The sequence below is a fragment of the Gymnodraco acuticeps genome, unplaced genomic scaffold (genome assembly GCF_902827175.1).
Source record: "Gymnodraco acuticeps unplaced genomic scaffold, fGymAcu1.1, whole genome shotgun sequence".
NCBI classification, from domain to species: Eukaryota; Metazoa; Chordata; class Actinopteri; order Perciformes; family Bathydraconidae; genus Gymnodraco; species Gymnodraco acuticeps.
The window spans coordinates 1,229,253-1,242,388 of record NW_022992149.1 but is presented as its reverse complement, the minus strand read 5'-3'; the positions used below and the strand labels follow the sequence as shown (position 1 = coordinate 1,242,388).

At 43.1% G+C, this 13,136-nt stretch overlaps 1 protein-coding gene across 1 annotated transcript in view; it reads right to left on the bottom strand.

Annotated features, from left to right (window-relative positions):
* bard1 (BRCA1 associated RING domain 1) overlaps nucleotides 1-12,859 on the bottom strand; it is a 35,925-nt gene extending 23,066 nt beyond the window's left edge. Inside the window, 5 exon segments of the mRNA XM_034204012.1 lie at nucleotides 144-224; nucleotides 1,280-2,307; nucleotides 2,781-2,929; nucleotides 3,748-3,804; nucleotides 12,683-12,859. Of these exon segments, the coding sequence (XP_034059903.1) occupies nucleotides 144-224; nucleotides 1,280-2,307; nucleotides 2,781-2,929; nucleotides 3,748-3,804; nucleotides 12,683-12,768 (1,401 nt within the window). The 5' untranslated portion in view covers nucleotides 12,769-12,859.
* Nucleotides 12,860-13,136: the final 277 nt, after the last annotated feature.

Genomic DNA, 13,136 nt, shown 5'->3' with positions numbered 1-13,136 from the left:
TGTCAATTAAACATTAAAAGAAAAAAGTACATGGATAAAAGTTACAGTGCAGTCTAAGATATGAATAGTTCAATTAAAAGCAGCGACAAAAAGAAAAAAACAAATAAAGCTTCCGGATGCATCACTAGGTTTATAGGACTTACCAGAGGGGTCCACCCAGCATTATCCTTCAGGTTGGGGTCAGCGCCCTGCTCCAGGAATTCCTTGACAGCCTCCATGTCGCCCTGCAGAACCCAGAGAGGACACAAACCTCAGGTGAGAATTGCAGACCCGTAAACGCAACCTTTCAAACATGGCGGCTGATCCCGGTGTACCAAAGCTCCGCGGTTTATCACACTCCACAGTGGGCCATTGATTATCTTGTCTGGGATCCAGAGGGGGATTACGGCTATGTTTACAAGGATTACTGCAAGACAGTTAATTCTCCACAGACCGGAACACGGCTGTCTGATCATCTGAAGACTAATATGTTCAACTAAGCGGAACAAACCCTACAGGAGGAGGACACACTTTAACCATCAGATCAATCATATACATGTACTTTTGTTTTATTGCTGTCACTTAGCTGCATAAACGTTGAAATTGATTTAAAAAGGGGACCTATCATGCAAAATGCACTTTCAGATGTCTTGTATACATAAACATGTGTCCCCGCCCGGTGTGTAAGGGAACTCACAAAGTGTCAGAAAACAAAACCCTCTTTTCCTCCGTACCCAAATCTCTAAAAACGGGGCTACAACGGAGCTGATCCAGATTTGTGTCCGATATAATGTAATATCGGAAAAGTGGACCCACGGCCCTATCAGAGACGTTGCTATCAGAAACAATGCTCGACTGTTTTGGAAGTAATATGGTCTTTGTTTACATTAGCAAGCATCGCTAACACTCAGAGCTAACCTCGACTGGAGAGAGTATGTACAAGAAGCAGGAAATAAAAAAAGGAACTCACCTTGTGGAAAACCGGCAAGAGAAAAAGCATTTGAGCTCCATACTGTTTCAGAAATAATCTTTGATGTGGTTTGGAACATGATATGGCATTTAATCGGGGTATAATTCTGACACGCTCCCCCTCTTTTTTTCAAGCTAAGGACCCTGAACCTGCAGTTCTCTAAGAGGCCTGAAATAGAGGGATATGCGGGATGTCTAAAATGCATGATCTGTTTGGTATTTTGAGCAGAACACATCATAGACATGCTTTCATATATCTGTGATCCATAACATATGCCTAAAAATAGCATAATAGGAGACCTTTAAGGAAAGGATCTTGAAACCTCCCCACCTTTATAGCAGCTAGATGGAGCGGAGATTCTCCCTTGTGGTTCCTCTTCATGACCGCAGGAATCCCCGAGGGGGGCCGTCCAACAGACGCACTGGGAGAACGGGGAGACCTTCTTCCAGCTGGGGATGAGACAATCGGGCTGGCGCCTTTCACTTTTCTTGAGTTTTTGACACTTTTATCACCTTTGGGGCTAGTCGAAACAGGGCTCAGGACAGCTGGAGACATCTGGGATCTCCCCCGCCTGCCTGGGGAAGCCCTTGGCCGTTTTGGTGTGGTCTCCAAAGTGGCACCCTCCTCCTCCAGTCTGGATCTCTTTGGTGAATGCTTTAGGGGAGATTCGTCAGGACGTTTTTCAGGAATCTGAGTGTCAGGCTTGTCGACACTGTCTGTCATTTCCTGACCAGGCGGTGTTTGGTCATTCAGTACAGGGCTGCTGCCTCCTGAGAGACTCTCCCTCGTGGTGCCGAGTTCATCAGTGCTCCCCTGTGGCACTTCAGTCAGAGTCTCGTCAGACATGACAACGGGGCTTAGGAAGGTAACTCTTTTGCTGGACTTTCTTGGCCCTTCATCGCGGGACAGCTCATTTTCCTCAAAAGCATCCATCTCCTCTGTAATCCCCCATTTATGGTTTATAGCCTCCAGCCTGTTCTTCTTTATCTGATGCCTGCTTAGTATCCGTGGGGCCCTCATGGGCACACGCGCCATCACCTCCCAGTTCGAAGAATTTCGCTTAGTTCTCTTCTTCCCTTCTTCATTTTTGCTTCGTTCAGGAGAGGAAGAGCCTGAGTCTTGGGAGGACGAGGTGAAATTGAAAACTGACAAGTCCTGAGGTGGAGCAGTAAGGGCGTCTGGCTGTGCTGCGACTGTTTCTCCAGAAGACGTGCTCTCCGCTACGGTGACCTCTGAAGGCTTCTCCATGGAGCAGCGGACCTTGCGGCTTCGGGGGCTGAACCAGATCTTGATGTTTTTCTTGTGTTTGAGGACAGGACTATGAGGTGGAGTTTGGATCTCAGCTAGAGACGTCTCTGCTCGAGAGGTGGGAGGAAAAAGAAAAACGGGTTCAACAAAAGTTCCTTTACTGCAGCAACTATAGAAAAAAATATATTTCAAAAAGGCTCCTTGTATTTTTAATAACCTAGAATCTGTTGAGATGACAAGGGAATAATATCAAACCTGAAAATGATGCAAACTAATAATAAAGACATTTGACATAAGTAGTGGTTAATCCCATAGCTATTTCTTAACATTTCTATTACACGGCTTATAAAGTTGCCTTGTAGTTATCTTCTCAAAACTGAGACCTACTTGCAAAACTAGACACTGCAATAGTTAATTGAATCATATAATTACTGTCATTACCAGGGTGCTGGATGGGCGATAAGAAGATAATAAAGCACAGGAAAAAGCCGCTAATACTTTCATTCAGAGATTAGATTGGCGGAGGAAAATGTTAAATGTTTCAGTCATCGAATGAAGCTGCTGTGTAATGGCTTCCGTCTACCTGGTTGTTCTGTGGGATTGAGCAGGGACTCCAACCCGCTGAAGAGATGTATGATTCTGCTGAGCTCCTTGTTGGTTTGAATGTCCTTCACCCACGCAGGACTCTGACACACTACGCAGCCATCTCCGGCCCCGGGGCCCGCACAGGACCTGAGCAATAAACAAAGTTTGGATTAGGAGTTCAATCACTACCCGGTTCAGTAAGAAGAAACACAATGAGCTTATTGATTCACCTTTTAAGACTATTCAGTCATGAAGAGAAGGAATAAATTGAGGCTAAAGTTTGTGCCTAATAGGGACATTAATTCCCTTAAGACTTTCAACACTGCCAACCATGCATGCATTGCCAACAAACCACGCTAATGCCATGGAAATCCAGCACTTCATCTGCAAAATGAATGAGCCTCATAACAAAACAAATGTTAAGGGTGGTCGGTCCTCCCTCCCCTTCAAAGCCTGATAGGGATGTATGTGTACAAAACGCTGCAAACTGATATTTGCTGGGTCCAGGCTCAAGGGCGTATGGCACTCTCAACTCTTTCAAGGACATGCCAGGGCCCTGCCTGTCTGTAGCTTTGCCGATATCTGTGTTGATAGGTAATACACTGAACAAAAATATAAATGCAACACTTTTGTTTTTGCTCCCATTTTTCATGAGATGAACTCAAAGATCTAAAACATTTTCTATATACATAAAAATAACCATTTCTCTCAAATATTGTTCACAAATCTGAAAAAAATCTGTGATAGTGAGCACTTCTCCTTTGCCGAGATAATCCATCCCACCTCACAGGTGTGGCATATCAAGATGCTGATTAGACAGCATGCTTATTGCACAGGTGTGCCTTAGGCTGGAGCCATAATATACGCTTTTAGTTAAACCCGTGTCTGAAAACTGTCCACCATAAGACACATCTAATATCAGTGAGCATGTTACGGTAAAATATATTTAGTTGAGGTTGCATTACCTGCACAGCATATGCTCGCACATTCCTAGACACACAGGCTCCGTCATTACATTTGAGCTGGAAGAGGAGAAAACATTTTAAAGTGGTCAGTACAGTCAGAGTAGGCAATACCAATATTTTGGTCTGTAAAAAGATGAATGGTCTATACTTGTAGCAGAGAGGTTGTACTTTGACTGGATAATAGTGCTAGGTAAGAGGTCAAGTTGTTAGAATTCATCCACTGCGGACTATGAATGTCAAAAGAGTTATAGAGATGTTTTGTTCCATAACTACTAGGGATGGGTATCGTTTGAAATGTATCGATTCCGATTCTGCTTATCGATTCCGGTTCTTATCGATTCCCCGTTTCGATTCCAAAATTGTAAAAGAAAGAGGTCAAACGCAATAGCTGTGCTTTATTTTAACTGAGCTATGCCTGTGGCAAGCTATTAACAGGCATTACACTATTAACGGCCCGCTGACGACCGGCCGCTCTGTGATTCTCCAGAACACACAGATTAGATGGCCAGTCTGCCCTTACCCTGTGTAGAGTATTCGCATTTGGTCTCTTTGGTCCTTCTGCAGACACCGTAACGGATGTAGGGATCTACATCCGGCATGCGAGTAGTGTGGTGATAACTACCAGGTGTATGTAATGTTGCTCCGTTACTATCAAGGTTATTAAACCAAGTTCTATAACAAACATGACTCGTTTATGAGAACGTCAAACATGGTGTCAGAAGTCAAGTCTCCGGAGTTTTTTTTCTCTGCGGATTTTTCACGTCTGGGTGACGTTTGCGAGGACAACTAAGCCTGCTCCACCACGACGCATGCAGCTAAGCTAACATGGCGGAAGGATTCCGGAGACCCGACCCACTCGTCTTTGACGGTAACATCGCAGAGAACTGGCGAGTATTCGAACAGGAATATGACATTTTCATCGCGGCGGCACACTATGACAAGCCAGCACGCACACGAGTATACATTCTCCTCAATATAGCGGGACCAGAGGCCATCGAGCACGAGAGGTCTTTCGTCTATGCGGCACTCTGCCACAAATGTGGATTCAGTTCAGACTTACCAGAGAGGAACACGAAAATACGACAACAAAAGGAAACCTCAGGCAAATGGAGTTAGCTCTATTTCCAACTGCTACAACTGTGGAGGTAGTCATGCAGCAAAGAGGGACAACTGTCCAGCAAATGGTCAACAGTGTCATACCTGCAAAAAGTGGAATCATTTCAAGAAGTGTTGCAATTCCATACAACAAGCATATAACAAGCAAGGGCCCAGGAGGATAGTTCATCAACTAGAACCTGATCAAGCTGATACAACTACAGATGAAACATTCTATGTTGACGGCGTAACACTGCAAGTAAGTGTTGACGCAACTGATGCACAGATAGATACAAATGATGAGGCTTTTGTCACTGTGCACATCAATGACAATGTAGTCGAGATGAAAGTAGACACTGGTGCGAAGTGCAATGTTATGTCAAAAATGTCATTCAATGTGATAAAAGGAGATGAAAAAATACAGACGTGTTTTAAATCCACTAATCTTGTTGCATATGGTGGTAGCAAAATCAAAACTGCGGGCGTAGTCAGACTGCAGTGCCACCTAGTGGGAAAAGTCCACACACTGCCATTCTACATTGTAGAAGAGGATGTCCTGCCACTGCTTGGGCTACGAGCGTGCAGACGGATGGGACTAGTTTCATTCAGTGAAGCAGTTCATCAATTAAGCCCCACTGACGAGTGAGTTGAGATCCAAACAGAATACAGCGATCTCTTCTCTGATGAGCTTGGAAAGCTACCTGTGACGTACTCCATGACTCTCGAACCAGATGTAAAACCAGTCGTTCGTACTGCACATCGCATACCTGTGGCTATGAAAGACAAGTCAAAGCTGAACTCGACAAGATGCAGGAACTGGGCGTCATCATTCCTGTCTCAGAGCCCACTGATTGGGTGTCCTCTATGGTAGCCACTAGCAAAAAGGACAAACAAGAAATCAGGATATTAATCCAAGAGACTTGAACACTGCTCTGAAAAGATCACACCATCCTATGCGTACTGTGGAAGAAGTCGCCACACACATGTCAAAAGCAACTATGTTTTCTGTATTAGATGCAAAGAGATCTTTTTGGCAGATTCCACTCGACCATAAGTCTTCCATGTTAACCACTTTCAGCTCCCCTTTTGGTCGTTACAGATTTCTAAGAATGCCATTTGGAATCAATTCTGCCAGCGAGGTGTTCCAGCGCTCCATGGAACAGATTTTCGACGGATACCCCTGTGAAATCATCGTTGATGATATCATTATTGCAGGTAAAGATGTTGCAGAGCACGACGCCAACCTGAGAAAAGTGCTTAACAGGGTCAGGGAGGTAAACTTAAGGCTTAACCCCCTCAAGTGCAAGTTCAGGCTAAGCCAAGTCGGCTATGACCATGTTTTCACCAGTGAAGGACTCAAAGCAGAAGATTAGTGAGATGCCAGTGCCAGCAGACGTCCCAGCCTTTCACAGATTTCTGGGGATGGTCAACTACCTTGGAAAGTTCATACCCAGCTTCAGCCAGCTGTCAGCTCCACTACGGCTGCTCACACATAAAGACACGGAATGGACATGGCATGAACAGCAGCAGAAAGCTTTTGAAGATTTAAAGAAACGCATGTCTTGCCCACCGGTGTTGCTATACTACGGCGTTGACAAGCCAGTGACACTTACCTGTGACGCTTCACAGTACAGACTCGGTGCAGCGTGTTTGCAGGAAGGAAAACCTGTAGCGTATGCTTCGCGTACACTAACTGAAACAGAAACCAGATATGCTCAAATCGAAAAAGAGTTGTTGGCAGTGGTCTTTGCATGTTCAAAATTCAATGACTATATCTATGGTAAACCAGTCACTTTTGAAACAGACCACCAGCCCCTCGTCACCATACTAAAAAAGCCCATACACACAGTACCTGCAAGACTACAAAGAATGATGCTACGACTACAAAAGTACGACATCACTCTTGTGTACAAATGTGGAAAGCAAATGTTCCTGGCTGACACTTTGTCGCGAGCTCCCCGCAGCTCCACAGTTCATCAAGCTGAAGAAGAGGACAACTTCGACGTGATGACTGTTAACTACATATCTTCTTCTCGCTTAGAAGAGTTAGAGAGGCACACCGCTGAAGACATGACTCTGCAAACACTCAGCGCCACTATCAGACACGGGTGGCCCGCTAAACAGCATAATCTTCCACATGCCATTAGACCGTATTTCCCTTTCAGAGACGAACTGATTGTTGAAAATGGAGTCATAATGAAGGGTCACAAAGCAGTTATTCCTCTGTCACTACAGAAAGAATACATCAGCATCATGCACAGAGGACATCCTGGTGAAGAAGCTACAAAGCGGAGAGCACGTGGCATTGTTTTCTGGCCAACTATGACAGACAACATTCACACAGAAATACAGTCATGCTCAGTGTGTAACAGCACAAAATTACACCAGCAGAAAGAACCACTCCATCTGCATCCAGTTCCAGACCTGCCGTGGTCAACTGTAGCAACTGACATCTTTGAGTGGCACAATCAGCAATACTTAGTGCTAGTGGACTCATATTCAGGCTGGTATGAGATAGACATGCTTCGTGATATCTAGGGATGCTCCGATCGCCAATTTCGGGGCCGATCGCCGGAATCAGTATCGGCCGATACCGATCGCCGATCCGATCGAGTGGGCGGGGCCTAAATGGAAGATTTAAACATCACTTTAAATCTTCCATTTAAAATGATGTTTAAAACTCAGTTAATGGGGCTCATTCACTGGAGCTTCCACAAACAACAATCAACTTAATTATTACATTCAAATGATGTACATTATTCAAGTTTACATTCACTTTGGATAATAACACGGGAGAAATGAGCGGAAGCACTCTCTTTTCCTCTCTCCCTCTCTCTCTCTCTCCTGACAGCCTGTCAGTATCTCATGCAGCTCACTGATCCAGTAATGAGTGACCCGACAATGAAGAATACATATATTTATAATAACTAGTTTAGCTTGTTCCAGAGGTAGATAAAATAGCTAAGTTGTGTTAGGTCTAACTCTTACGGTACGTCCACACAGCAGCTTTTCAAAAATCTTGAAAATCTTGGAGCTGGGCGTGTCTGAAAGCTTGGGGATTTTTTGCGACCAACAACCAATCACATGAATCTCCCGCCCCCGACAAACAAAGCAAAAAAAAACGGGGATTTTATGCGAGCAATATATATATATATATATATATATATATATATATATAAACTCCCCAAACAGGCGAAAACCTACCAGTTTCACCCACTGTCTCTGCCACCTCCCTCCATGCCTGGTTCCTCCGGTTTGTATCCCGTTAATAGTTCTGGTCGTAAAGAACCGGGTGATTTGCTACCGTAATTTCTCGTTTGGAATATGAGGAAATGAACTGCGGTCTGGTTCTCCCTGTGTGTGTGTTTCGCTGCGCTTACCGGTCCGGCGGGCGGAGTTGCAGGATTTCTGCTTCACACACGTTGCATACCGCTATTTTACTGTCTTTTTCGGACACCTTAAAATAATGCCAGACCGGTGAAGCAATTTTGGCGAGCTTGTTTTGCCGGACACAGAGAAAAGTGTCATGTATTTTACGTCATGCGATCGGCATGTTTAGAGAGCACCGATCGATCGGTAGAGAGTGAGTATCGGCCGATCTCGATCGGTGACCGATCGATCGGAGCATCCCTAGTGATATCACTGCAGCAACAGTCATTGCAAAACTGAAAAGACATTTCTCAGATCATGGAGCACCTCACACCCTCATGTCAGACAATGGGAGGCAGTTTACTAGCCAGCGCTTTAAAGACTTTGCTTCACAGTGGGACTTCACTCATATTACCAGCAGCCCTGAGTATCCCCAGTCCAACGGACTAGCTGAACGGGCTGTGCGCAGTGCTAAGCAGCTCATGGAGAAATCTCATAGAGATGGAACTGATGTTTTTCTCAACCTATTAAACATCAGGAATGTACCACGTGACGCAAAATTAGGATCTCCTGCACAGAGACTGATGTCGAGACAAACACGTACAACACTCCCAGTCTCGGTGAAGCTGCTTGAGCCAGACATGCGCCATCCACAAGAGGTAAAAGCCCAGCTTCTAAACAAGAGGCTGTATCAAAAAACAGTGCTATGATAAGTTAAGCCGACCACTACAACCTTTGATGGAAGGACAGGTTGTTAGGATGCAGACCCCACAAGGTTACAACAGGACTGGAATGATTCAACAGATTTGCAAGGAACCCCGGTCATACGTCGTCCACTCAGACGGGAAGCTGTACAGAAGGAATCGTAGGCACATTCTGCCTGTAGCAGAGCCTGTCCCGTCACATACCTCCACAAGTGACACTGATCATCAGGACACAGGACTTGAGTTTACAGATTGTAACACACAGGAATCACTGAACAGTGAACACATGAGGGCTGATGTTCCCACAGCTAAACTGCTGTCAGACACTCCTGAGAGTGTCTACAGGACACGCTCAGGCTGTGCTATCAAGCCTAATCCCAAATACAGAGACTGAAGCTTCGTCATGTATGCATAAGCATACCACTCTGAGAACAATGACTCTAAACTGTTAGTTCACACAGTTATGCCATATTGAGGCCTAAAGTTTTGTTTCACAGTGCAAATGTATTCTATTTTAGTAATCTACTTGTTACTGTAGTAATTACTGAGTTAAATGCTGCACTCCTTCTTTGAGATAGCCTCTGTGTTCATCAGTTACTAAATGCACACATAGTTTGATAATGTGTACATTTGCAGCATTCTGTATGAACAGTTTTGTTCACTACTGTAGAAAGAGCTAAAGAAAGGGGATGTAGAGTATTCGCATTTGGTCTCTTTGGTCCTTCTGCAGACACCGTACCGGATGTAGGGATCTACATCCGGCATGCGAGTAGTGTGGTGATAACTACCAGGTGTATGTAATGTTGCTCCGTTACTATCAAGGTTATTAAACCAAGTTCTATAACAAACATGACTCGTTTATGAGAACGTCAAACACCCTGTATTCCACCGGGTCACCGCGGCGCAGACGGACACGGTGGAATACAGGATCTACCGCGTTTAGGAACCGTTAAGCAGAACCGTTAAGCAGAACCGAAATTGTGTATTTTGTATGGGTACCCGGTACCCGGCATTTTGTTATCGGTTTTCATCTGGAACCGAGTTTCGGTTCCCAACCCTAGTAACCACTTCACTTTGGAAATACAAAGCTCCACTGTGAAATGTGTAGTCTATGTTGTAAAAACAAAAAGCCAAGAAGATTCTCAACTCCAAAGGAGGGTGGTTGTCTACCAATCCTTCTAAAGCAGAGGTGCCCAGTACGTCGACCGCGGTCGACCGGGGGCAGTGCTGGTAGATTGCGAGTCATTCATACAAAAAAAAAAATCCAGCTCCGTTAAAATAGACAAAACAGGTTTTGATCCCTCCTCCCTTGGCCTCCCTGCCACTTAATTCAGGAGTTTACTTGATTGACAGAAAAAGCGACCTATCGCTTTCCAGTCTGTTAACCCAGAATGCAAAGCGATACAAAATCAGTCAAGTGCCGGGAAAACTCAAATTAAGTTAAAGAGACAAACAAGAGACAAACAACAAAATGAGTTGTGCAAGAAGCTAAAGACAAACCACTTCCACCCAGAATGGGAGGAAGAATATTTGTTTGTGATGTCACATTCAAAGGTTATTTGCCTTATTTGTAAAGCAAGCGTCGCTCTGCCAAAGAAAGGTAACGTGGAGAGGCATTATCGGAGTGTTCACAAGGCATATGACAGCGACTTCCCTCCGAGTAGCGAGTTGAGAAAGAGAAAGGTCATGTATTATTATTGCTACACAAATATTATCTCACAGTCTTAGTGTCGCCAACTCATCTCTAATATGCAAAAAGACAAAAAAATGCGTCTATGGTCGGTGTATTTTTGATCTTTCCAATCGAGATGAGATCTCTCCCCCCCGTCTGTGTGCGAGGGGGCGGGGAAGTTTACACACACGCAGCTGCTACATGCAGCAACACACTGCGGGGATGGTGTGGTTAAATGTTACCCGTCTTGAGGTGGACAATGCTCGTTGCCAAGAGTGTTCAGCATGTAAGGGCGGAGCAATTTGTCTAAACATTTAGCAAAAGTGCTCCACATCCAGACGGAGGAATGCACCGGGTTCCACTGTCTTTCTAGCAGCTCTGTAGCCCCATCCACGAGTAACGTTTCCACGTCAGTTGTTATGTATGCTAGCAGCAACACACGGAGTTAACTCCATGATACAAACATGGGTTAATGATTATAGGAAACTGAGTTATTTATTTTGTTAAAGTTTCAGCTATTCTGTTCACAGTTCTGTCATCAGATTATTTAATACGATTTGTTAAAACATTGTTGTTTCTTTTGATGTGAAATATTATTTATTTAATTTAAATAAAAAGCAATGTTAATTTTGTAAACAATTTGTTAATTTAATAATATATGTATTTTTGAATCAAGTATTCATCTTTATTGTCTTCATTGTTAGTTTCCACAAGCCTAAAACAACCTCAAGCTAAATCTAAAAGTTGATGGCTAAATAAGAGCGTTTGAGAAATTGTGCAAGGCATACAGTAATAGTCCGAATAGTCGATTAATCGTTTCATTAATCGATAGATTAATCGATTATCAAATTAGTCGTTTGTTGCAGCCCTATTATCCCATGTATAAATAAAACGTGTTATTCAGCAACCCTTGCAATTTGGGATTTTATTTTTGGTTGGTAGACCTCGGTGAGCTGGTCATTTCAAAAGTAGCTCACCAGCCAAAAAAGTGTGGGCACCCCTATTCTAAAGAGATCATCCTGAGGAGCGGCACCACAGTCTGATCTTAACCTTGCATCAGATATTCTGACTTTTCAAACTCTTTCCATCAGGCTGGAGGTAATAAAGCATCCTAGCATCCCGACTGTTACATGTCCATTTCCTCCACAGACATATTAACATGGTGCTATATCTTACCACTCAAACCAAATAAACCCACCATTTCCAAATCACACAAATCCTTACTGTTTACACTGTGACCTTTCTGCATGTATTTACTGTAGTCTAACTATTCAATTCTAATATCCACAATTTTATTTTAAGTGCAGTTTCGTTTGCACAAAAAGCCATCTTTTCACTCCTCAGGCCAAACCGATGAGTAGGCTATGTGTAGTGCTGTCATGTGTATGTATGTTAGTTCTGCATTCATTTGTAGTCACTCGGTCACATAACATGAAACCTTTCGGAAAAAACACGACTTTTTAATAACTTAAAGCATTGTTTTACATAAAAAGATATCCGTAGGCTTTGAAAACAATGAGATATTTTTCATTTAAATATTCAGATTAAATAAAAGTAGCACTAAAATTCCAATAAAAAAAGAGGCGTGACTTTTCTTTCCAGTGTTGTAACAATATCATGCATCTATTTCCCAAAAATAAGATATTTCCTTTTCAATAAACAGCAGCATAAATATCCTAATAACATGAACATGTTTATCATTTTTTATAATATGAAACTGAGAGGGGGGAATTGAGTAATGTCAAACATATAACTTAAATCTAACCTGCAATTTGCTTGTACAACCCTACTCTGAATAATACATTATAATTTGTTTTTAATTTAGCAGACACAAACGCGCACGTTATTCACCGTGCTCTGCCCATAGAAAACGCTTCAATTAAAGTTATTACAATGAGGTGAGGACGTTGACAACTTAAACGTGTGCTGAGCATAGAGTAGGCATCGTCTTCTATGGTTTTACAGTAGGTTAATCGACTAGTTGTAACGTGTGTTTATTCTTTGTTTACCTTTAGGCAACACAATGATGCTACATTACCTCCCGAAGGTAGCGTTACATCACTTCTACGTTACAGTAACTTTAACGTAAACTTACCATTTGGAGCAAAGCAGAAGCTGTCGAAAGTTCGCAACCGCCTCCTTAGTGTTCTTCCAATCCTGTGTAGGAACGACATTATCCATTATCAAAGGATTGTATGTGTCTGCTTTGTTTTTATTCTGCTACCTACCTACTCAAGCTTGCACAACAAGCCGAGTATGCTTCCTGTATACTTGCATCTCCCGCCAAAGATTTACGGAAGTCAGATGACGCAAGTTCCGGTGCGGTTTGCAATAAAAATATATAAAATGCAAATATATATTAATGACATCAAACAATCCTTGTTCGTTTGTATCAAGTGTCGGATTTTTTAAAATGTATTAACCAGTTTTATTTTTTTCTTGTAGCCTTTTTGAATTAGCTTGAATGTACAATTGTGAAACCAGATGTATGGGTAGCCTACCACTTTACAATAAGACTACGTGTTAGTTAGCACAAATGTTTGACGAAA